The following is a 26,856-nucleotide window of genomic DNA, read 5'->3' as shown; positions in this document are numbered from 1 at the left end:
AAAAAATTAGAAAAAAAACAGGTCTTTCACTTATTACCTGTGCTTAACCCTGCACTCAATATTGTTGCTATCCAAGTACACTGATCTAGCAAGTACAAATGCATTTTTTTTAATAGTCACAGTACACTGAGTTCTGCTAGCCAGCAAGTGCAAATGCATTTTTTTTTAAGTTTAAATGAGGGAGGCTGAGGAGGCTATAAGGAGAGTGTAAAAGGAGAAAGGAAGTAAAGTTAGTGAAAAGCTTGATTAAAAAGGTATGTTTTTAGCTGCCGTTTAAAAATGTCAACTGAGTGGGCATCTCTCATAGCCCTGGGTAGAGTATTCCGCAGCTTGGGGGCGTAATCGAAAAAGGCTGCTTCACCAATTTTCTTATTGCTGTGGCATTACATGAGTGGCTGACAGGCCGGCATCAGAAGACCTGAACACTCGAGTAGAGGCATAGGGAAGGAGGGACTCTGTAAAATATGCTGTTCCTAAGCCGTTTAGAGCCGATTGGGTCATGCACTTCACCACAATTCTTGAAGTTAGCTTTGCTCATTAATCCAGCATCTACAGTTCCCAGTGTCTCCTCTCCAAACTTTCCTTACGGAGCAATCCACCTTATCGCCAACCCTACTGCATGCATACTGCTTGCTGGATTCCCCAATCTAAATGACGTGAACACTTCAAAACATTCACTTTTCTACAGTGTATTTTTAGAGGGTTTGAGATGTTATTAATTTCTACCATATATAGTGGCATATGCTTGCAATAAGCCATTTTGAAGAGAATTATTAATCGTAGTTGGTTTGAAAAGAAAATGATAGAATTTCAAGAAGCAATCATCAAACAAGACATCAGATCCAGTGACTGGGCTCACAAATGGGAGTTCAAGCTAATCAGGTACCAAGGAGACATGGGAACTGGGAGGGAGATAAAGATCAGAATATGAATGGAAGTAATTGATAAACTACAGCTTCACCAAAGCATTGAGAGGTCACAAGCCCCGCATCATTTTGCCATTCACATGGCCAACAACCAGCAGCATTATTTAAATGGAAAGTTTCCTCTGTTTGGTATCAGTGGAAAAAAATTGAAACTGCCTGCATCAAGAGGATACTTTCAATTATAGGAGAAAGATTTATGATGTTCAGCGCCCATTTTGTTTTGGTGAGATAACAATATAAATCTTTCTGATAATAAACTTTTCTATCTTTGCACTTCCCTCAAATATTAAAGGTAACCTTGCAGAATGCAGCCATGAGCAACTAGTCCATTTCACAAGTGACTTCTCTGGACTTTTCAAGTTCAGCTGGTTCACTGTGCACGCCTTTGTCCATCTCTTCACGTGTAACAACCCTGCTGTATCATTAGCTTGAGGTCAGGGACCAGTTTGTTTTCTCTCCTCTGTATGCAAGTGTTTTGGGTTGTTATCCAACACATTGGGAACATTACAGATATGTTATAAATTAAGACAATATTCAGCAATTCAATTTGAAAACAAACGTTTCTTTTTCAGGATAAGAGACTGCAAAGTGAAAATGCAAAAGCCAAACTGCTGATAGCTCCACTCAAGGTATCTCATGAGTTCGTATGTCTGAAGATTTATTTATATCACATTAACTAATTTGCTAAGGGAAAGATATATTATTTAAATTATCTCTGCTCTTCCTCTGTACATTTTGTCCTGACTTTCTTTCCCACAATTTTATGTTGTGTGAAACCTGTTCTCTTCATTTAAAAAAAACCACAAAGTGTTGGAGTGACTCAACGGGGCAGGTGGCATTTCTCAAAAACATGAGGTGACGTTTCGGGACTGTCTAATCAGTATGAAGAAGGGTCCCAACCTAAAGGTTTGCCTATCTATGTCTTCCATAGATGCTGCCTGACCCGCCGAGTTACTGCAGTTCTTTGTGGGGTTTAATTTGTAAACCAGCATCTGTAGTTCCTTGTGTTAATTCTTTATTTAAAATGTTGCAGTAGTGTGGCAAACCCCTCAAAATATGCATGTAACTTCATTTGTTGTGCTCCACTTACAGGCAAAACTGTCCTGTCTCATTCAGAAATGCCTTTGCAGGAACAGCCTGATTATACATTTAGTGAGGGAACTGTACCAGCAGGGCTTTCCTAACGCAGGATTGATTGAAGAGGCTGAAGATATGTTGAATGACACTGCGATCCTGGAGTACACCCACATGTTTCTGTCAGCACACTGCCAACAGGTAGGAGGCTGTCTCTACAGAACTTTCAACTTGGCTTCAACATGCATTTAGACACAAAATTGTGGAGTAACTCAGAGGGACAGGCACCATCTCTGCAAAGAAGGAATGGGTGACGTTTCGGGTCAAGACCCTTCTTCAGACATGCATGTATTCAACTCTTTGAACTATTCCTGTCACATTATAAATTCAAGTTATTGTTATTGAGCAGCAGGAGTAAGGAATACAAAAAGAGAGCCTTCTGAGCTAGCAATGCAACAATTGGACAACACCAGTCCTTTTTTTAAATGTTTCAGCTCCGTAGTTGAGCTCTAGAACTCTGTTCAGCTCGAAAGTTGAAACCTGTTTATTTTGGGGGTATAAAGCTGTCCTATAATATTGGCTTTGCTGTTTGCTGTTCATGAGTTATTTCCTGTTAATGGGCCTTGGTCTGTTACAGGCTATTGTTCAGTGAACTTCAAGGGGCTTTGAGATCTTTTTAGATTCAGACTGCCGCTAGAACCCACAACAACTGTTTAATCCTAAATTATGCTTTTCACAATTGGATTTGGAAGGCCCTTTTGCAGATACAAGGTCTCAATGACTATGTGGATGGAAGGTGGGATTGATTGAGCAGCAGTCTTATGATCCAAATTGCAATGTAAATGTCATCACTGAACTGCCATACCTAAATGGCCCACCTTTAGTATGATCATTGTTTTTTTTTAGATTAATACAAAAAAGAAGCGGTCTTAAATCTGGCCATATTTTTGTAAATTCACGTTATTGTGTGGTAAAGTGTGGTCATGACTTGAAACTTGTTTTACATCACTTCACTTGGTTCACACAGAACATCTCTGAAGAATTCAAAGAATTGTACATGTCAAGAAGGACCATTCTCACCCGGCTTTCTGTCTCTCTTCAGTCCTCTATCACAATTCTCGCAGACTCCAGTAATCATTCTGCTTTCCCTTGCACCCTTAACACATAGGCGATGTTTCAGGCGTCTGCCGGCAAGTGTCACTTCATTCACCAGCCCGTTATGCAGGCAGGGGACAGGGCAAGCGGGGGGAGCGCTGTCTGAGTGAAATTCACACGGTGCAAAGCCAAGGTGATACAGATGAGCAGGAAGGTTGGTGCTGTACTTAAGACGGTTAAAGCACAGTGTACAGTAAGTCCTTTAAAAGAGAGGGAAAGAGGGGAGAAGGAGTGGAGACAACTTTTAAGAAGCCAGAGATACACTGCTGTGAAGCTCGGCGGACGTTACCGGTCGGTTATCCTTGGTTCTGAAAACTACTGCTTACGTTTTTTTCCCAATGAGCCAATGAAATTCATCGTTCAGCACCGGCTACAATCTACGAGAACCTACGTGAACCTTCGATCTCCTGGCAACCACTAGGACCTCCTGGCGACCCACCTACGGCATGCAAATTCTTGCTACTCTCCATGGCAGCTTCATTCTGGTCACCGCTAATTTTTCAACATGTTGAAAACATTGCGGCGACCGTAATGAGGCCGCGACTAGTTCCCAGAATGTGGGAACTCCTCACGACCATGAAGGCGACTCCCCCACCATGAAGGAGATTTCCTGCATAGTCTCCTGCAGTCGCCTAAAAAGTCGCCTAAGTGGGACAGGCCCATATGTTCTGTCTCATTCATCCTTCCTCTCATCACACCCTCCACCATCATCCACGCTGAGCCTCAGTCTTAGTTCCCTCTAATCACCCTCTCAGCTCTTGCCTATCCTGCTCTTCCTTAAAGTACCTGGAGCACAAACTCAGATCCTTGGATAATTTTATCTTGTAGAGCCTCCTCATATACTGAACACCACCCCACTATGCTATTACATCCATCTATTTCCATCTCCCAATGTAAGTGACATGCCTCCAAATTATTTTACTGCTCCATTGCAAATGTTCCTCTAGGTATGCCTTAATTGAAGGATTTCATCCCCTCTAACTGACAGGAATCTGATAACCCCCTTGCACTGCTCTTTCTGTGATTCCTGCTGGTTGACCATGTTCTGACCCAGACTCGACACCTCTCCTACATCCACTTATCACTTGCCAGACTTTCCCCATCCCCACCTTTTTTCTCTATCTTTCTCCCCCTTACTCCATCAGCCTGAAGTAGGGTGACCTGAAATGTCATTGTCTATTTCTTCAAAAATGGTTTCTGACCAACTGAGTTCCTCCATCAGTCTGTGCTTTTGCTCAATATTCCAATGTCATCAGATCCTTGTAAATCCCTTATTTCTACCTGCATCAATCATTGCCTATGACAGTGAGTTCCTCACTCTCCCCACTCTGTGAAGTAACTTTTCCTGATTGTTTCAGTTTAGTTACTGCCTTAAGGCAACCTCTGGTATTCCAGAGAGAAAACAAGTCAAGTTTGTCCAACCTCTCCCTGCAGCATAATCCAGGCATCACATTGCAGCCTATGGCCTCTGTACAGCTTTAGAAACTGTAAATAGTATCCTGCTCATTTTCAAGTTTCCAGAGGAAAGATTTGCATTCTGATAAATCTTTTATCTGGCAGAATAGTTGACATTTCAAAAGTTTCATATCTGTAAAGTGCTTTGTAATGGAAAAACAATGCACAAGATGCCATGTAAATGCAGTTCCTTTTTTTTTCCTTTCCACATAGTTACATCCTATCAACCCAGGATATATTAGGAAAGGGACCAAATTCTGAATAAAATCTCCCAAATCTTGTGGAAAAATGCAGTTTGAGATCTAATCTCCCTAACTTAATTATGGTCCTTTCTTTTAGGGGAACATGAACAATAATATAAATGCAACTGGAATCCATGCATCTCAAGGTCAGTAATTGGATTTTAATTGCAATTAAGAAAGATCATCTTTCTGTAGGTAAAAGCTTAGTCAAGAGTTATAATTCAGAAGAAATCATTGGGGTCTTAAATCATCCTTGACAATGACAGTGAGTGGCTGATTTTTCTCTATCTCACTCCCCCCCACCACCACCTCTCACTGCAATTATTGTCACTATGTCTCATCACATGTGTGACACAGTAGAGTTGCTGCCTTACAACGCCAGAGACCCGGGTTCAATCCTGACCACAGGTGTTGGCTGTATGGAGTTTGCACAATCCCCGTGTGACAGTGTGGGTTTTCTTCGGGTGCTCCGGTTTCCTCCGACACTCCAAAGATGTGCAGGTTTGTAGATTTATTGGCTTCGGTAAGTTGTAAAATAATGTCCCTTGTGTATTATTTAATGTTCGGAGTGATTGTTGGTTGGCGCAGGCCCGATGTGCCGAAGGGCATGTTTCCGCGCTGTATCTTTAAAGTCTAAAGTCTAATATCATCAAAGGTTGTGGGGAGAAAGCAGGAGGGAAAAATAGATCAGCCATAATTGCATGGGTGAGCGGACTTGATGAGCCGAATGGCCTGATTCTGCTCCTAAGTCTTATACTCTTATGAATACCATGCCAGGAGGACACCTGTTCCCTCAAGTCACCCATACTTCGATGTGAGAGCACTTTGTAATGACACTGATATTCTCACTACCAGTGAAGGACTGTAGATGGCAGCATCCAGATTAAAAAATTCATGAAAGAATATCAGATACGGTAGGCTGTATCATTCTATGATCAGTGAGTTGAAATGCCGACATACTGTACAACTATACTGTTCAGGGAATAGATCTTTTTAAACCATTCCTTGAAATACGATGAGCATATTTGTTTAAGTGAAGCTTAAAGCAGAATAATCTTTGAGCAGTCTGAAGCTAGAGTATAGATTGTATCTTCATTATTTCAGAACTAAGCCTTAAACGTGACACAAACTTCTCTTTCTTCATTACTAGATTTTACCCATTTACGAATCTGATCAAAATATATTATTTGCAAAATCTTTTCATAAACGTCAGTGACTCAAAGTGCTTTGTCATCTTGGGAAATACTGGACTACTTAAAAGTGCTGTAATTTGCTCCCTAAACAGGGACACATCCATTTCCCAGTGTGATATTAATAATATACAGCACAAGAGCATCATCATTTGTCCAGAATTAATTACTTGTAGCAGGAGCTACTTGTTTCTTTTAAAAAATATTTTAACATTATCCCTTGTATTTATGGCCATTTGTTCTACATTCTCTCACACTGGAATTTAATACATCTCATTTTAAAGCCCTTATATTGTTTGAAAGACATATAACAGATCCACGGTCAGCTTTTTATCATTTCCAAACCCTTTGGTGCGGCTGCATTTGGAGCACAGTGTGCAGTTCTGGTCGCCCCACTGCAGGAAGGATAACCATCTAACAATTACAGCACGGAAACAGGCCATCTCGGCCCTTCTAGTCCGTGCCGAACACTTACTCTCACCTAGTCCCATCCACCTGCACTCAGACCATAACCCTCCATTCCTTTCCCGTCCATATACCTATCCAATTTATTTTTAAATGATAAAATCGAACCTGCCTCCACCACTTCCATTGGAAGCTCATTCCACACAGCTACCACTCTCTGAGTAAAGAAGTTCCCCCTCATGTTACCCATAAACTTTTGTCCCTTAATTCTCAAATCATGTGCTCTTGTTTGAATCTTTCCTACTCTCAATGGGAAAAGCGTGTCCACGTCAACTCTGTCTATCCCTCTCATAATTTTAAAGACCTCTATCAAGTCCCCCCTTAACCTTCTGCGCTCCAAAGAATAAAGACCTAACTTGTTCAACCTTTCTCTGTAACTTAGTTGCTGAAACCCAGGCAACATTCTAGTAAATCTCCTCTGTACTCTCTCTATTTTGTTGACATAATTTGGCGACCAAAATTGTACACCATACTTCAGAATTGGCCTCACCAATGCCTTGTACAATTTTAACATTACATCCCAACTTCTATACTCAATGCTCTGATTTATTAAGGCCAGCACACCAAAAGCTTTCTTTACCACCCTATCTACATGATATTCCACCTTCAGGGAACTATGCACAGTTATTCCTAGATGCCTCTGTTCAACTGCGTTCCTCAATTCGCTACCATTTACCATATATGTCCTATTTTCATGTGTCCTGCCAAGATGTAGCACCTCACACTTATCAGCATTAAACTCCATCTGCCATCTTTCAGCCCACTCGTCCAAATGGCCTAAATCTCTCTGTAGACTTTGAAAATCTACTTCATTATCCACAACACCACCTATCTTGGTATCTTAGGATGCGGGGGCTTTGGAAAGAGTGTAGAGGAGATTTATCAGAATGATGCCCAGATTAATGGGAATTAGTCACAGGGAGCAGTTGGACAGACTTGGAGTGTTTACTCTGCAACGCCAGAGGTTGCCGGGAGACCTGAGAGAAGTTTATAAAATTATGAGGCATAGATATGGTAGATGTTCAGAACTTTTTTTACACAGGGGCAACTTTTTTACACAGATTTGATGAGTGCCTGGAATGTGCTGCTGGGGTTGGTGGTTGAGGCAGATATGATAGTGGCATTTAAATGATTTTTGGATAGTCATATGGATTTGTAAGGAATAGAAAAATATGGATTAAGCACAGGTACACAAGAGAAGGTGTTGGCATCATGTTCCTCACAGACTCTTCATGTGCTGTACTTTTCTATCTTCTATGTTCTGACACTTTGAAGGTAAAAATGTAAGAGCAAAATAAACAACAATTTGAAAGTATTGATGTATATGAGAGATTTGATGTGCTTGAATGGTTTCTAGCATTTGTTTCATAAATATTACTCTTGTCAGATTAAAATGCTCAGAGAGCCATTGGATATTGGTAACTTTTTGGTATTTTTCATGCTGAGCACAGCAGATTTCTTACTTTGAAAGTGCAGAAGACAGGAATTCATTATTAATTTTAAATAAAATAAGTAAAATAAATGGGCTCATTAATTCCCAAAGCAAGATTTAGAGAAAATATGCAGGAGAAAACATAATAAAATAAGATGTATTTGTACAAAGGCTTGTTATTTATGTTTTTTTAGGTTCGAGTCCTTGTTGTCCAAGGTATCCCTCTGGTGGAAACCAACGGTTTGCTGAATCCAAATCATCTTTGATCCACCGGTCATGTGTGGCCATTGCTGACTATTGCCCTAATCCTAACATGCCCCAAACTGTGCTGCCAGTGGTGAGTAAGTCCCAGTTTGGCATTGAAATATTTCACTCACTCTCTCTCTCTCTCTCTCACAATTTCCTCAACTCCTTGTTCCTTCCATCCTAAGTTACAACTGCACCAGAGGAGGCTATTTGGACCACAAGGACCACTCTGGCTCCCAGCAGTCCCGTCCAGTTACTCTCATTTCGCCTCCGTTACTGCAGGGAAATTTACAGCGACCTATTAATCTTTAGCTTTGGGCCAACATCTTTCAACTAGAGCAACATAAATATGTTGAATCATGTTGCACATTGATCACTCCTCTTAAATGAAATGGTAAGGGGACAAATTATGTCTACACCCTTCGTGTTGTATGAAAATATTCCTTTCAGAACAGAAAATCTAGTGTATGAGTTGAAAACTGTATTGGCCAAGCACGCTGGTAATTTGATATTGGCTGAGCAAGATTGTTGTAACTCAGGTTAAAAACTTAAAGATTTTTATTTTCTCTCTTTTTCCCCCCCCTTTCTATTGACCACCTATTGGGACTTGATGTTCAGGTACAAGAATTACGATTTGTTACCAGTTTCTAAATTAGGTGCTAAAATTAGCTCTGTTCTGGCTCACTTCCTACTATGTTGTTTGTGATTTTATATTATTTGCCAAAGCATGGATTTATAAGTATTTTAAAATGCCAAATACAATAAAGTTATACATTTTGCAAAAATTGTTCTTCATGCGATATCAGTTTTCAGTGTTCCAAAAATCATCATAAAAGTGGCTGTGTGAACAAGTTCTCCCTACAAAGATTAATCAAGCTGCAAATTTGACTAGCATTCATCGAAGTCCGACCTTTGTGGTAACTTTCGTATCTCATGTCTCTATCTTCTAAGCTGTCAGACTAATTCTACATTTAAAGTGAATGCATTAGTAGCTGCCTTCTTTCACCGGGATTTGCTTTCTGAACTATTGCAGATAGAATTGAATGGAAGCCTCTTCTTTGATAGTTATAAAGGATTATAAGTGAAATGTAACGAGCCTTGTCATTTATTTTTTGTGAGATTGTATTGATGTAAGTGTACGTGCTTTGGCTGCAGCGTTCAAAAGCTGAGATACGAGGAACTGCAGACGCAGGTTTACAAAAAATTGTACAAAGTGCTGGATTAACTCAGCGGGTTGGGCAGCATCTACTGGGAACATGGATAAGTGACTTTTTAGGCTGGGATCTTTCTTGAGACTGAATATAGAATAGAATAGAACAGAATAGAATAGAATAGTTTCTTTATTGTCATTGTAACATGGACCATGTACAACGAAATTTAAAATGTCAGCCAGTCAGTGCAGCATTCAAACATTTCTAAAAGCTAACGATACATACACGGTAAAATTAATAAAGATAAACAACTAAATAAATATCACGAACACAGCACGCATGCACACCCAACCCTCCATCCCTCTGTCGATTTCACAGTTACCACAGTTACCACAGTCCCTTAGTCTGTATCGCCCCTGCGTTCCTTGGCGGCTACATTTAGTGCCTTTATAGCAGTGGGGTAAAAACAGTTTTTGAGTCTGTTTGTCCTTGTCCTTGTAGATCTGTACCGTCTGCCTGACGGCAACAGTTCAAACAGGGAGTGTCCGGGGTGGGAAATGTCCTTTATGATATTATTGGTTTTTTTGGTGCAGCGGGAACTGTGTAAGTCCTCCAAGGTAAGGAGAGGGCAGCCGACAATCCTCTGGGCGTTGTCAATGGCCCTCTGGAGTGCTTTCCTCTGAGCCGCTGTGCAGCTGGTGTACCACACGCATACACAGTATGTTAGTATGCTCTCAATGGAGCACCGATAAAAGGACAGCAGCAGTCTCTGAGTGATGTTGTTCTTCCTGAGCACCCTCAGGAAGTGGGGTGGGGGAGAAAGCTGGAAGAGAGGTGGAACAGGAGTGAGTGGCGAATGATAGGTGGATACAGCTTAGAGGGGGAGCGGTTGAAAGGGAGATATTTGGAAAAAGGCCAAAGAAGAAAAGACAAAAGGTGTGAGTAAAGGGTAGAAGGGGTGTGAAGGGAATGGAGTGAGATAAAGGAGAGAGATGGGTGTGAAACCAGCTAGGGCACGGGAAAGATGGGGAAGTAAATAAATAAGGGTGGAGTTTGTACGTTAGTTATCTAAAATTTAAATCTGCTAAAACAGTTCACACAGTCTCTAATAACATGACTGGAGGGGTTAAGGAGCCAGCAGAAAAGTTAATTTTCACTGTTATTATTGAGAATCATTTTGGATTTAATTGATTAGCATCTTATCCTTGGGTGTTCAGTGTTTCTTTTCTTTTCACTGCTTAACTACCTTTGTGCTGTGCACCCGTCTTGACAACACATGTTCTGGATGGGGTTTTTCTGTGAGGTATGAAACTGATGTTAGACAAAAACAGTTGAGCATTAGAACCCAGGGCATTGATAGTGGGGGCATAGGGGGTGGAATAATTGAAGGTCAGGGCATTAATGATGGGTGAATTAAAATTTGGATCATTGAGGGTTAGAGCACAGAAGATTACATCATTGTGGGTATGTGTAATTAAAAAAACATCAAACACCAGGGACATTGAGGAATAGGAGCTCCAGGAGTTATGGATTGAGAGTCAGGAGATTGAAGATAAAGACCTCAGAGGTTAGGGACATGAGGTGCTATGGGAAGACCAGAAGTGCAATTGGGCCAGGATCCAGTGAAAAGGATGTCGGAAGCATAATCTGGAGGTACATATAATATCAGCAGGTGGGAATGGGAGCTAGGGTGGAGCAAAGATGAAGACAAATTATGAAACGAGTCCTACTCGCACAATATCCTTGCCCCCAACTGCTCACCACAGACTGGGTAGGCTGGCCCTCATTACGTAAAGCCTGCCGAGACTTGGATACGTGTGAGTGGCCTGTGCTGCTCTCTATCCTAGGACGTGAATATCAGTATTGTGTATGTCAGCATAACACCACCATGCACTCCAAGCACATGCAACTCATACAAACAGAGGCCCTTGGACAGATTTTGGAATATACGCAATCTGCAAACAAAGGATGAGCTAACAAAATGTGTAGGAAGGAACTGCAGGCGCTGGCTTAAACCGAAAATAGACACAAAAATGCTGGAGTAACTTAGCAGGCCATGCAGCATCTCTGGAGAAAAAGGACGGGTGACGTTTCGGGTATGAAGAAGGTTTCTGACCCGAAATGTCACCCCTTCCCTTTTCTCCAAAGAATGAGCTCAGATTTAGTGATTGGGTTTCTAGATTAGATTCTTTCACACACAATTGTTTCCCCCCTGAAATAATAACCTTATGTCTAAGCGTTTTAAAGTTCAGTCTTCAGTGTTTCAAATCCTGCATTAACACCTCATTTCCCAGCACCCAATTCAGCCTTAAACCATATGGGTTGCTCAGAACGATGCGGATATTTTTCTTCTGACTCTCAAAACAAGTTTCAGCCATTTTTATGAGACTCATTTCCCACAAAAGGAACATCCGTTTCTCTCAGCTGCAACTTACAGATCTTAATAAAATTTAACCTCGGGCAAATACAGATTTAATGCATTTCAGTGAATACAATAATGGCTTTTATTATGAGACCTACCATAAAATGTCAACATCTTTCTCCTTTAGCTGACTTTATCTGCTGGAGATATAGTGCATGTCACTGGGAAGGCAGACAGCCATGGGATGTATCCCGCTGAAGTGAACGGGAGGCCGGGCTTTGTTCCGGTTGCACTTGTAGAGGAGATAGAAGAGTGTTATCATGTATGGACACCACACAGTGACTTCCCACCCAGTCCCAGAACGGGCCGCCCAGAAAGGTCTGGAGCACAAGGGCATCAGCTCCTCCAAGCACAGTGCAACAATTGCCAGGTCAGTAGTTTGCAAACGATTTTTGCTGCAATGTCAAAACCTTTCACAAACAAAGATAAATACAAAAGCGCTTTGAAAAGAAGGTGTGATTCACATTTTATTTCCTCCTCCTCCCCCTGTTTTAGGACGTAACAAAATTGCAAGACTGCAACTTGACCGCACTTTGTCATTAATCATTGGTGCTCACCTACACTAGCATGGCTTGAAAAGGCCTGCCCTCTCTGGGCAAGCAGCGAACAATTGGAGGTTAATACTGATCCACTTTGGAGGCTGAGATTTCTTTAATTTTTACGGCATAGGTGGAACTTTATTTTATTTTTTGTTAATTTGTCTGATTTTTAATTTTCATAAATATATGGGTGGCTTTGCAGGTCAGCTATTCACATAATAAAACTAGTAAATTGGACCACAAGGAGACCATTTTTATGTGCTACAGTATTCACATTTGGAAGAAAAATACAACAAAGTAAAATGGATGCCTGTTGTGAGTTGTATAGAGATTTTCTTCCACAAGCAATGCAGCTGGTTATTTTTGTTTACTGTAATTCCCACGGGGAACTTGTTAAAAAGATGGAGAATCAATGATGGATTATGTGATGCATCCTAAACAGCAGAAGTGACCTCCTGTTGCAGCCATGGGATCAAATGGTAGACACCATCTGTCAAAAAATGCACCTTGATTTTACGGCAACAAACCCCCTGTTCCATGTGCAGGTCATCTATCAAGAAATCTCTGTTCCTCTTCTCCCTCTATTTCTTTCTCTTCACACTGCCCCTCTTTGCCTAGCTCCTGTAATGGAAGGATCTGGCGTATCATCATCACTAGATTGTGGAGCAAGCAGTGAGTCAACATAAAACCCTTCACTGCTTTAGCAGAGTACCGCAGGTCCCTGCTGACCAGTGAGGCATCTGAACCCATGTCCCAGAACCCCAATAATCTCCACAATGACACATATTGAGAGAAGGTGCATCACACCAAACAACATTTGTCTAAAAAAACACAGATTATTCTTCAGCTCATTAAAGAGCTCGGGTGAAAAAAACCAATATAGTGTGTGACACAAAGTAACATCATTTGTGCCACGTGATTAACTACACTACAGTCCACGATGTTCATTCACGATTAACGGGAAAGATCGGGAGACGGACAAGTCACTCGCAAAAATGACAGAATTGCAGAGTACCGTGGGAACTCTTTATCTACCTCCCGCTATATCGTGCGGAACTCTTGCTGGACCACGACCACTTCACTCTGGTGACATCTTGCATCAGGTCGCACCGTGAGAACTGGCCATTAGCCTCTGTAAATCTTGTTCAAATAGACTGCAGAGTTATACAAGTAACAGTGGTGTTTGTTGTCATAGTTGCAATTCTAACATATGGATGGAATTAAATAACGTGTGAAAGACAATGATATAGTTGTTGGTGTATGAATGATGTGAAAGCAGAAAGTCCTTGCGATTTAGACATCTCAACAACAGACTTTTTATTTTGTGTTTCTCCGAATTACAGTTTAGCCAGAATAATCCAACACTTATCTCATACTCTCCATCATCATCACACACAATATTTGCATTGCTTCATGCATGAAGATAAGAGAGACAGTGGAAATACCTTATTGGGGGACATCACAGGCAGAAATGGGAGGGGTGAGCTGAAGAAATAAGAAAGGGAATGTTAGGAAGAACAGCAATGCTCGGCTTGATCAAGATAAGGTTGGATAAAGATGCTGAAACAAGGAACTGCCAATGGAGTGCCTCACCAGGTCAGGCAACATCTCTGGGGAACATGGATAGGTGACGTTTTGGGTCTGAAGAAGGGTCCCAACTTAAAACATCACCTATCCATGTTCTTGAGAGATGCTGCCTGACGTGCTGAGTTACTCCAGCACTTTGTGTGCTTTTTCTTAAGGTAAAGATGCTAATGTGGGAGATAATGTAGGAACAGTAAATTTGCCTCATTGCATTGCAAGAAATAGCTGAGGACTGGATATTATAGAGCAGATGGAATGATTTATCTCATAGTAGGACATAACTCTGTTTAGACATGGAAGTATGAAGAACCAACCCATGAATGTGATCAAAAAACCCAAAAGCCTGTTCCTATAACAGCATTGATATGTGTTTGCTATTATAGTCATCTGTAGTGATACCATCCGTTGTGCTACAAAAACATGGCAAAGAGGGCGGCATGGTGACCGCAGCGGTACAGTTGCTGCCTTACAGTGCCAGAGACCCGGTGGGCCGAAGGGCCTGTTTCCGCGCTGTATCTCTAAACTAAACTTAACTAGTAGTAGATGCAGCCAGGCTGAGTGACAATCATCCTGCATGTTCTTTACAAGCCTGACCAGCCTTGCTGCCGTGGGAAGGGATGAATGTCTTGAGTGGGATGTACTGGAAATGTAAGAGTCTATATATGAGACTCTAACGATTTAAAAGCTTTGTAGAAAACGCAAGTTTAAAAATGGGCAACACTTTTTGTGATGGTGATGGTTGTAATTTTGCAAGATTTGATTGAGGTTTGTATGAGATGGAGAGAGGGAAGATGGGAGGAATGACGTTGGCAGTGTTTGAGCTGTTGTGGTCGGGATCAATTTGAGAGGATTGGGGAAGATAGACAAGCATGAGGAAAGCGCAAGTATATCATGAGCAGAGGTAGTGGCTTGTGGTTTGCTTTGATTGGAGGTATAAAGAATGCAGAGACAACAATTGTTCAATGGTACATTATTGTCACGTAGTGAATTCATTGCCACAGAAGGCTGTGGAGTGCAAGTCAATCGATAATATTAAAGGTAGAGATAGATCTTGATTAGTACGGTTGTCAGGGGTTATGGGGAGAAGGCAGGAGATTTGGGTTGAGGGCGAGAGTTAGATCAGCCATGATTGAATGGCGGAGTAGACTTGATGGGCTGAATGAGCCTTGTTCTGCTCCTATCGCTTATGAACGTATGTACCAAGGTACAATTGAAATTCAGTGTTGTATGCAGTTCAGAACAGGAATCACTATACATACGCACATAGACACATCTTAGATAAGCATCCCAGATACAGTACAAGTGTACAACATAGTACACTGAGACAGTATACAGAGTCGCCCAATTAGGTACAATTTTCAAGTCCCAGTTGGTGTGAAGTGCTCCACCGCACCATGCAGCTGCAGGCCGCGTCTGATCCATGCATTCAGCCTTTTGGTTCAGAGGCCAAACCAGCCGAGCCCCAGGCTGCTGCCAGGCCTCCAGTGACCCACCCCACCGTCAAGGTGCACTGCACTGCCTCTCTCAGCCGGTCTGCTTACCGGCCCTCTGTTCTGACTCCCTCTTCTCCGGTCCACGTGGCGAGCAGGGGCCGGGCTCGGCGGCTTCCCTCTCCAGGCGGGTCCCTGGTTCTGCAGCGGTGAGCCAAGACTGCTCGCAGGAATGGCCGTGGCACCTTGAGACGACCTCCTACTGCACAGGATGCCATTGAAATTTATGCAACAAAAGCTTTTGCAGTGTGATCCTTAAAGTGAGGACATCCCAAAGAATTCTTCAAGATATCACAGATAAAAATGGGCTTTTACATCCATGATAATTAAAATCCTCACCAGAAGCTGATCAAGTTAACACAGCTAAAGTATAAAGTAATAAAGATGATGACTAAAATTAGGCATATATGCTCACAAGGATAATAAGATAATAATGGTTGCCATCTCTTTCTGAATGAAGCAGGCAAGGCATGGTTAATTGATGCAACAAATTATCTTTAAGGTGCATCATATATGTGTAATGTCATCAGGTTAGGAACTAAGGTCTTGTTGCTGGATTATATTCTTACTTAATATTACTTCTTAATATTATTTCTTAGTTAATATTATTTTAGTTAATCGTATTTCATTGACTAAAGGCCCAAGGGGCTTGGGGAAACATTCTGTTGGAGCTAAGACTGGACCAGTCACACATCTATTGAATGGCATGGCATGTTTGACAAGCTGGTTAGCTTGTTCCTGTTTCTTATGTTCAAATATGAATCGTATTCACTCTGCAGGTTGCCTCAGCAGAAGCAAGCAATGATTCACTGTCCACTCGTTCTGCAAGTCACAGTGACGCCTTCCAGCCCAGTGTGTCCAGGTTACACAATGAATTGGAGCATTCCAACATTAAGGCCCTAATGCAAGAGACAGAAAAGGTGAAGGAGCAACTGCGCTCGTCAAAATCTTCTGAGCAATTTTGCGGCATTTCCCAGGTTTGCAGTGAATCCCCATGCGCCCAGGCATGCAATTGTGCAAGTGATTTAAAAAGCAGAAGGAACTCTGGAGAGAGCGACATACATCTGGGAATGTCAGATAGATTTGCATTAAATCTTAACGGTCACAGCAGGAAGTGTCCATCTGGAAAATGGAGACCATCAAAGATGGCACAAGGTAAAGGATTCATTCTCACCTTACATAGAAAATAGGTGCAGGAGTAGGCCATTCGGCCCTTCAAGCCTGCACCGCCATTCAATATGATCATCCAACTCAGTATCCTGTACCTGCCTTCTCTCCATACCCCCTGATCCCTTTAGCGACAAGGGCCAATCTAACTCCCTCTTAAATATAGCCAATGAACTGGCCTCAACTACCTTCTGTGGCAGAGAATTCCAGAGATTCACCACTCTCTGTGTGAAAAATGTTTTTCTCAACTCGGTCCCAAAATATTTCCCCCTTATCCTTAAACTGTGACCCCTTGTTCTGGACTTTCCCAACATCGGGAACAATCTTTCCTGCCTGTCCAACCCCTTAAGAATTTTGTAAGTTTCTATAAATTCCCCCCTCAATATTCTAAATTCTAGCGAGTACAAGCCGAGTCTATCCAGTGTTTCTTCACAGTGGCGATCTTCAGATTACATTTATTATTTCTAATGTTTTTAATTATCTAACCGCTTCCTAATTTTTGATAACTAGTTAGGCAATTTCCAGTAATTCCCAATTGGTTATTCATGGGGCAGCACAGTGGTGATAGGGGTGGCACAGTGGCGATCTGGTAGAGATGTTGCCTCACAGTGCGAGAGAACTGAGTTCGATCATGTCCTCTGGTGAAGTCTCTGTGAAGTTGCCACCGGTTTCCACCCACATCCCAAACCCGTGCGTATTTGTAGTTTAATCGGCCTCTGCAAATGATCCCTGGTGTGTAAGGAGTGGATACAAACGTGGGATCACGTAGAACTCGTGAGAACGGGTGATCGATGATTGGCGTGGTCTCGATGGAATGAAGGAAATGTTTCTGTGTTGTTTCTGTCAATCAATTTATAAACCAACGGAGTCTATTGCTCAGAGTAGGGGAATCGAGAACCAGAGGACAGGTTTCAGGTGATGGGGGAAAGATTTAATAGAAACCTGAGGGGTACCTTTTTCACATAAAGGGTGGTGGATGTGTGGAATGAGCTGCCAGAAGAGGTAGTTGATGTAGGTACTATCGAATTGTTTAAGGAACATTTAGACAGGTATCTGGATAGGATTGGATTAGAGGGCTATGGGCCAAACGCAGACAGATGGGACTAATGTAGATGGAACATGTTGGTTGGCGTGGGCAAATTGGGCCAAAGGACCTGTTTCCGTGTCGTATGATTCTGACTCTCCATGACTCTAGTCTTTGATGTTTCCAACTAGAGAAAGGAATCTGACTGTCTACCTTGGGAAATCAATGTGTATCTTCTTTTTGTTGGTCCCTTTCCACTTTAGACATGTTTAAGCTGCACAACCCCACCCTTAATCAATTTTGCATTGCAGATGAGCATTGGAGAAGTATTCAGGAGGTATGAGCACTTTCTGCCCCCCTGCACTTTAAGTGCCCCACTAATCCAGCAAACACAGCAGGGTCACCTAGCTGTTAGCTCCGCACACTGGTAGATGTAAATAAAATAAGTGGGTGTTGTGTTAGGCTCTGCCTCAGAGGGCTGTAGAGGCAGGTTCTCTGGATGCTTTCAAGAGAGAGCTAGATAGGGCTCTTAAAAATAGCGGAGTCAGGGTATATTGGGAGAAGGTGGGAATGGGGTACTGATTGGGGGATGATCAACCATGATCACATTGAATGGCGGTGCTGGCTCGAAGGGCCAAATGGCCTGCTCCTGCACCTATTGTCTATTGTCTAAAAGGATCAGATAGTACAAAAACTCGACCAAACTAATGATGTGCTTGGAAAAATATCATCAATGCTTGAGATCATGTGGATATTTTTTCTAATATTCATCAAACAACTGTTTATGGAGCAGTTTATTTGTTTAATAGCAAAACTGTTTCATTCGTAAATGTTGTGCTAACATCTCTTTCCTGCAGAACCTCCTGCACCAGTTGATTCAGTGCGTATTGTTGGCATAGTCGGCCAGCATGGCCTACTGGTTGATTGGGAGAAGCCATCGATGGATGAAATGGGCTGCAGCAATGGAACTTTTGTTCAAGGTTACAGGGTGCGTAGGAGATGGTGATGTGTAAAATAATTGAATGCTACTTGATATTTTAATAGCAAAAGATAGTTTAGAGATCTGCAGGGCCTTCAGCCCACCGAGTCTGCACAGACGATAAAACACCCGTTCACACTAGTTCGATGTTATCCCACTTTCTCTCCTACTCCTGAAACACTTGGAGAAATGTTACAATGGCCAAATAACCTGCAAACCTGAAATTGGTGCACCCAGAAGAAACTTACGGGGTCCCAGGGAGAACGTGCAGACTTTATACAGCACCCAGGATCAGGGTTGCACCTGGGTCTCTGGCACTGTGAAGCAGCAACTCTACCAGCTGTGCCACCGTCACACCTGTGGTGTTTCTGATCGTTGACGTTTTAAGAAAGGAAAGCAGACTTCCGATGAAAATGAATTTGTGATTACCTTTAATTCAGTACAGCTAACTTATTTGCATTAAGTTTGAGATAGGGTATGATCCAGTGCTCAGTATTATAATCGTTACTGGCTCATAATAATGTAGGAGCTTTGCCTGGACCGAGAAGGATGCATCTTACGTTGCCGATCTCAATTGGAATCCTAAATGCTATATTCCAGCCAAATGCTAGATTACCTACACAATCTTTACATAAATATGGCAACTTAAAATAAAATAAAACTTTAACACTTTGAGTCTGAAGAAGGGTCTCAACCCGAAACGTCGCCCATTCCTTCTCTCCAGAGATGCTCCCTGTTCCGCTGAGTTACTCCAGCATTCTGCGTCTATCTTTGGTTTTTGAATTTTTTGCCTGGATTTCTTATTTTTACTAAAGGAATTTCATATAGATCAGTTTTTAATGTAAAGAGCTATCGTTTGAGTAGAACTGTTGCCATATGTCTAAATACTAGATCACTATTCTAGAGGTAGAAATCTGAAATTGTGCTGCTTATCGTTCTAGGGGTATGCACATTTATGAGCCATGCTGACCATTTTGTGTAAATATTCAATTTATTGTCATTGTCTCAATTTGAGACAATGAATTTGCTGTATCATTAAAAAAACTATTGCATTATAAAAAAAATATAAATAAATATAAAAAGATAAAAATATGAAATTGAAATAAAATTTGTGAGCTGCTCAGACAGACAATAATCTGGCCCAGTGCACCATTCATAGGGATATACAGTGGACGGGGCCTTCCAAGCACCCGCAGTCGCCGCCCCGGGTGGCCCGAACAGGCCCTTGGGAACACCGACGCCGAAACTGAGTATCCTCCTCCTCAGCGGCTGACCAAGATGCCCCCGCTCCCGGAGTCTTCCTGAGTCACATTTGGGCAGAGTCGCAGGTATCGTTCTTAGTCAGCCCGTTCCTGCAAAACCGCCATGTTTACGTCCAGCAATCCGGGCTTTCAAACGGCGACCCCCCGATAAGGCATGCCCCCTTTCCAGCGCTGTCCCCTATGCTCATCCGGTTGCCTTATTGAATATAGGCCGCGTTTATTTGTAGTAGGTTAAGGGGGGGGGGGGGGGTTCGGAACGCGACTCGAATTGACAGCAGGAGTTGGTGAAGTACGGTATTAGCATCTGCATACACAAAAAAACACACTTTTCATAACTAAATAAATTAATAAATAAAAAGATACCGGGCTGTAGGTGGAGGCTGCTGGCACCAGTGCCACCGGAAGTACAATACGCAAGATGCCCAGTTTGGTCACATTTGACCAGTATCGCTCTTAACCTTTCCTATCCATTTACGTCCAAATGTCTTTCAAATTAATGATTAATGCCTTTGCATCATTCCTATGCTCATTTGCCTTATTGAATATAGACCGTTTATTTGCAGAGGTTAACTAATGTTCGGAAGACTTTGACAGCAATAGTTGGTGAATTAGCATCTGCTAGCATATTCCACTTAATTGAAGTGACATTCCACCTGGCAAATGATCATTACTCCATGATGTGACCTCCTTATTCCTTCCCTCATAAAGTTCCAGGATTTATGTTAATGCACAGTTCCATTGTTACTCACAGTTCTTTGGTACCTTATCAAAGTAATGCAACCTTGGAAAATGGCAAGCGGTTGTAGCTTATAGTTAAAAAACCAAAGCTGGGAGGGCATACAAGTCAACTTCCCAAGCAGGACTGGTGGACCTCGCAAGAGGGTTAGTCTATGCTTAGATGCAAAATTAGTCATACTGTAATAGCTGGATACCATCGAGAATCACTCTAACCTTTCAAGCCTACTTTTTATCAGCACCATTATGGTCTTCTTTCTCTAACTATTCGACCTGATTATCCCGTTTTTGCACGTTGCCCCCTTCATGTTAGCTCTTCCAAGCATTCCTCAATGTGTTGAAATGAAGATTCATTGCATGGTCTGTTAACCTGACCTTTTTTCCCCAGCAATTTGAAAATGTTTAATGCCTCAGCCCTCCTTTCCTCCCAAGTTTTGAGGAGTTTAAGAGTTATTCTCTTTTCAAGATCTACAGTGTTCTGTGTCATGGAACTCCATTAATTCCATGTGATTTTCAATCTTGCAATAAGTTGTTAACATTTCTTTCAAACTGTGATGTTTATTTTCCTTGGCAGATATTCATCGACAGAGAGTTTTACAAGTCAGTAACAAGATCAGTTTGCACAAGGGTAAGGAGCTATCATATTCACCCATATGCTCACTGTTATGTCTAAGAGAGCTCCATTTTTCCATCCTTAAATTAAATATTTATTTCTGAGAGTGCTCCTAAAATGTATTTCAATCATTCAATTCTGCAATGTTATTCTGTCAAAAAAAATCTGTGAAATTTCAATAAAAGCGTCATCAAAATAAACTATGTTTGAAACTGTACTGTATTATTACAGTATATCATTGAATAATTATGAATCTACTATCTTGGATATAAAGTATTATATATTCAGAAATAAATTTTGGACAGCATCACACAAAATATCTGAATTTATAATTAACAAAGGTCAATAATCAATGAAAATACAAATTATATCTGAAGAAGAGTATAAAATGGTGGTTTTCAAACTTACAAACCTTGTTTGTAATTGAGTAATCCAGTATTTTTTTTAATACATTACAGGGTAATATACTGACAAGCTGTCATCTTATCTAGCCAGATCTAATTAAATCTTTGTCTGTCCTGGTACTTGAAATCCAACAGTCCAAACATGTCTATGTTTATTTGTGGTGCCATTATGGTTGTCATTTTCAAATTATTTTCCCTATATGCTCTTTTTTCGTCTCCTCCCTACATTTCTCTGTAAATTGAAATCCAGACTCATTTCACAGTCCCGTTACCTTGAATCCCTCTTTCCAAGGAATTGTTCATTTTTGCATTATGCTTCTTATTTTGAGGCATAGCTGGTGATAGACTCCAGTCACTCTCAATTATCTGCCAAAGCATAAATGCTGTGCTGTACAAAGTTACGTTTTGAACTAGCCATATAAGTCATCAGGAGATTTCCAAAGTATTTATAGGAATGGCTTATAGGCCTTTCTCCCGTGAGAATATTGAAGAATCCTTTTTTATTCAAAGTGGCCAAACTAGGCATATTTATCATTTGTATGATAAACAAAGGATATGCTTTTCCTTGTTATTAATATTTATCAATCTATCACATCATATCTTGTTTACAAAATGTCACACAAAAACTAAGTAATTCAACTTTATTGCATAAAACGGATACATTTTTTTGATATAGTAGTCTACTAAAACTCTAATACATTCCCAACAAGTTACTGCTAAAATTAGGATTGAAAGAGAGATTGAAATGACAATAAGTTGCTAAAAAGTTACCACTGTAGTTACAAATTAATGTTTTGTATTTCAAAATATATTAATACTTTGTAGAGGATAAGTGAATTTTGAAATTCAAAATTTTGCAGCGTACCTGTTTGTTAAACCAACACTTACGCAGAAACTGCACAGATTGGGAACTGCTAGATGCTGCAAAAGTGAGGTGATAAAAAAACAGTAAAGATTAATACTGGGCTTTTGACACCTGAGTGAGCAGGTTAAGCACTCATTATTTAATCAGACTGAGGAAATGCAATATTGAGAGCATGAAAAGGAAGTTTAAATTCATTATTATACAAGGTTGGAGACAAATAGAAAAAAAAATGATTGTTTCCACACAGAAAGAGGCAGAAGGGAAGATTGAAAAATTGTGCTTTATATGTTGTCCTTTCAAATCTAAAAGAGTGTGATCCCATTGTTCAGTTGATAACAATTTAACACTCTGTTGTGCTTCGGCCCAAAATGAACAGGTGTTCATTTTCAGATAGTCAAAAGAACTGCAGATCTTGAGCAAAACCCAAAGTGCTGGAACTCAGCAGGTCAGGCAGCATCTGTGGATAGAATGTAACCAGTGAGGAGTAAGTCGAAGGTAAAAACAGAGCTATGCATCTCAGAGTGCGTTTTAGATTTTTGTGCATGACCACGCATCCTAGCTCGTCTGTAGTCTTGTCCCAATTTCAATGAATTCCTGATGAGCACCATTGGTTTCAACTGGACTTTTAATTGTCCCACCATTGAGAACTGCAGCAGAATAGGGTTAAATAACTAAAAGCCAATGTAGTCATACATAAAATTAAATTAAACATCTTCTTCCATTATGGTCATAAGGGATAGAGAACGCAAGTGATACTGCATCTGAAGATTAGAAAATAAATGAGCCTCCTTATTGCGAAGAATAACTGGGACAGTTAATACTGCCATGAAAAGAATTATTAAACAGTGAGTGATGGTGTCCTAATTTGCCTTTTGAAATATCGGACACAAACATCCGGAAGCGGACAGATATCAATTATGGCCTTCATATTGGGGATTCCACCACGTAGCATGAATATTTCAAACGAATTCTATCGACAGCTTTCACTCAGATAAATTTTTGCAGTCCCACACAAATGTTTCGCTCACACACCAATTCTATCCTGCACACCAGGGACAATTTACAGAAACCAATTAACTTACAAACCTGCACGTCTTTGGAGTATGAGAGGAAACTGGAGCACCCGGAGAAAGCCCATGCTGTCACAGGGAGAACGTACAAACTCTGTACAGACAGCACCCGTAGTCAGGATGGTACATGGGACTTTAGTGCTGTAAAGCAGCAACTCTACCGTTGTGCCACTGTGCCATGAATGGTTGCAAGATTTCAGACACAGTGGACCATAGGGCCACATGACACTAAGACTATGACTGCAATAATCAGCAACAACACTGTACAGGGTTTCACAAAACAACTCATCAAGATGGATGGTTTCCTGCCTGTCAAATTATTACTCATTCTGTTCATTTAAATTTATTATAAGTTACAATGTAGCTTTAACCAAAAAACTCCATTCATCTCATTTCTAAAATTCTCTGACATCCGACATTTGCCAGCACAAATGGCTTTTCTCAATTTAAACCTTCATGATTTTGAACAGCTCCATAAATCTGCTCTCAGCAATCTCTGCTGTAAAAAAAAAAGAACAATCTGTTTTTGCAATCTCTCCACATAGCTGAAGGCGTACTTCTCTGGCATCCTAATGGCACCCGTAGATTAATTCTTAGAAGCCTCTTGTCCATGCCCTATCATCTTCAGGTATTTGCATGCCACCAGTGCATTGTGATTTGATGTGCAAGGTATCTTTAATTAGTTTGTTTCTTCTCTGTATAAAGTACTCGGGCTATAAGGATTACTTGAACATTGCACTGTGCACTGTGTGCACATGTCCCATAGTGGAAAGTAAACTTATACTGGGCAGCTTAGCTGTATAAGTGTAGGAAGGAACGAATGGGTCTGAAGAAGGATCGCGACCCGAAACTTCACCCATTCCTTGTCTCCAGAGATGCTGAGTTACTCCAGCCTTTTCTGTCTATCTTTAACTGTATAAAGTAGTCAGGACATCATTGTATTGTGCATTTTATGGTCAATTATTTGACGATATCTGATAAGCAGCTAGAGATATCCAGTTATAATTAATGCTGTGAATATGCCACGTTTTGAGTACCGTAAACATTTACAAAATGACACACATAAATCTCCAGGATTCTCTCTTCCTATGCCCTCTTTAAAATTGAACCAAGTAATTCATAATGACAACTTACCCTTCTTTTAAAAAGGAGAGCTTTTATAATTCTCTGCATTGAGTTGCACTGGTATTTTATGATCTGCTCAAGATTCCAGCAGTTCCTTGTGTCTCCATTTCACTGCTATCTGCTCTGAATGTCTGTTACCATCCTCCTTATTGTTTGCTACATTTTTGAGTTTACTATCATCATCAAAGTTTTGAAATATGCTTTTTTTGCCAGTACGTTCATATATTAAAAAAGATGTAACTTAAATTAACTTGGAGACGCAAGGAACTGCAGATGCTGGAAGCTGGAACAATGAATAATCTGCTGGAGGAACTCAATGATCCCTTTCCTCAGCACGGACACGTGGGCCGCACGGTGGCACAGCGGTAGAGTTACTGCCTTACCGCGCCAGAAACCCGGGTTCGATCCGGGTACTTGTCTGTTTGGAGTTTGTCCATTCTCCCTGTGACCTGCGTGAGTTTTCTCCGAGAACTTTGATTTCCTCCCACATTCCAAAGACGTCCAGGTTTGTAGGTAAATTGGTTTGGTATAAATGTAAATTGTCCCTAATGTGTGTAGGATAGTGTTAATGTGTGGGGGTCGCTGGTCGGTGTGGACTCAGTGGGCCGAACAGCCTGTTTTCATGCTAAACTAAAGCTAAACCATCCCCACAGATGCTGCTCAACCTGCTGAGTTTATCTGAAAGACTGTTTGTTGCATTTAAATTGTTTCCTTCATATGTTACAGGTCGTGTTGGAAGGTCTTGACTTAAGTGTGCCATTTCAAGTCAGCGTCCAGACTGTTGGAGCCAATGGACTGGTCTCTGGGAAGGTCAATGTCCCATTTCTGAATTACCAGCAACATAAAGCCGTATCAGTACAGCCCCGCCTTACACCAACTGTTCAGGCCAGCACGAGCTCGAAGCTACCAGAGGTACAAAGCATGCAGCTTGAATGTTATCCACATTTGATCATCTGTGAAAGAAATTATCCTCATTTAGTGCTGATGATTCATTCCCAAGAACAAAAGCAGTCATGGCAATGGCGCAAAAAAAGAGTCAGTGTAACATCATAAGTCATAGTCATACAGTGCGGAAACAGGCCCTTTGGTCCAACTTGCCCACACCGGCCAACATGTCCCATCTACACTAGTCCTACCTGTCTGTGTTGGACCCACTTCCCTCTGAATCTGTTCTATCCATGTACCTGTCTAGATGTTTCTTAAACATTGCAACAGTACCTGCCTCAACCACCTCCTCCTGCAGCTCGATCAATACACCAGCCACCCTTTGCGCGAAAATGTTACCCCTCAGATTCCTATTAACTCTTTCCCCCCTCACCTTAACCCTGTGTCCTCTGGTTCTCATTTCCTCTACTCTGTGCATCTACCTGATCTATCTATCTCATCATTTTATACACCTCTATCAGATTACCCCTCATCCTCCTGCGCTCCAAGGCATAAAGTCATGCTTAACCTCTCCCTATAGATCAGCCCCTCGAGTCCTGGCAACATCCTTGCAAATCTTCTTTGCAACCTTTCCAGCTTGACACCTTCTTTCCTATAACATGGTGCCCAAAACTAGACACAATACTCCAAATGCGGCCTCAACAATGTCTTATTTTTATTTTATTTTTTTTAATTATTTTTTTTTAATTATTTTTTTTTTTCTGTACAGCACTTTGGTCAGCTTTGGTTGTTTTTTAACAAATGCTTAACAAATAAAGTTATTATTATTATTATTATTATACAACTGCAACATGACCTCCCAACTTCTATACTCAATGTTCTGACTGATGAAGGCCAATGTGCCAAAATCCTTTTTGACTATCTTATCTACCTATGATGCCACTTCCAATGAACTATGTACCTGCACTCCTAGATCCCTCTGCTCTACAGCACTCCCCATAGCCCTACTGTTCACTGTTTATATTTACAAAGGTGCAGTCCCAACATTACCACCTTGCAGGGACCTGGTGTAAGCGCCCACCTTCCTCCAGTGTTTCTGCAGCATACAATTGCCCATGGCTCAGTTCTGCAAAGAATGCCCGTAAAGGCTGGAGCATGTATTGACTGAGCAGTGAGAGAAAAAATGTAAGTGGGTCTGTCAGTGGTCCACAGCAATGGCCCACACTCACTGTGCCAGCTTGTGTACAGCCCACAACTACATATCTCAGTTCTGGGCAGCATCAACACTCATCCAGGCCACACAACACCAACCCTCACAAGCAGTATCTATGCTGAGCCATGGGCAACTCCTTACTG

The 26,856-nt window shown here is 41.3% G+C and overlaps 1 protein-coding gene across 4 annotated transcripts in view; it reads left to right on the top strand.

The window, feature by feature from the left end:
- The window catches only part of LOC129701593 (myosin-13-like), a 125,631-nt gene that overhangs the window by 58,288 nt on the left and 40,487 nt on the right, over positions 1–26,856 (top strand). For 2 of the 4 annotated variants that reach the window (XM_055642879.1, XM_055642873.1), the window contains 9 exons: positions 1,499–1,555; positions 2,019–2,201; positions 4,950–4,998; positions 8,134–8,276; positions 11,886–12,128; positions 16,151–16,526; positions 18,420–18,550; positions 21,113–21,166; positions 25,342–25,527. In XM_055642879.1, the coding sequence (XP_055498854.1) occupies positions 1,499–1,555; positions 2,019–2,201; positions 4,950–4,998; positions 8,134–8,276; positions 11,886–12,128; positions 16,151–16,526; positions 18,420–18,550; positions 21,113–21,166; positions 25,342–25,527 (1,422 nt within the window). Of the gene's footprint in view, positions 1–1,498; positions 1,556–2,018; positions 2,202–4,949; positions 4,999–8,133; positions 8,321–11,885; positions 12,129–16,150; positions 16,527–18,419; positions 18,551–21,112; positions 21,167–25,341; positions 25,528–26,856 lie in introns of those variants that run through there. The other 2 variants (XR_008724218.1, XM_055642893.1) reach the window with 2 other exon arrangements.

Source organism: Leucoraja erinacea, chromosome 1, assembly GCF_028641065.1.
Source record: "Leucoraja erinacea ecotype New England chromosome 1, Leri_hhj_1, whole genome shotgun sequence".
Classification (NCBI taxonomy): domain Eukaryota; kingdom Metazoa; phylum Chordata; class Chondrichthyes; order Rajiformes; family Rajidae; genus Leucoraja; species Leucoraja erinaceus.
Note: the sequence above shows the minus strand (reverse complement) of the source record. Positions and strands in the feature narration are given on the sequence as shown.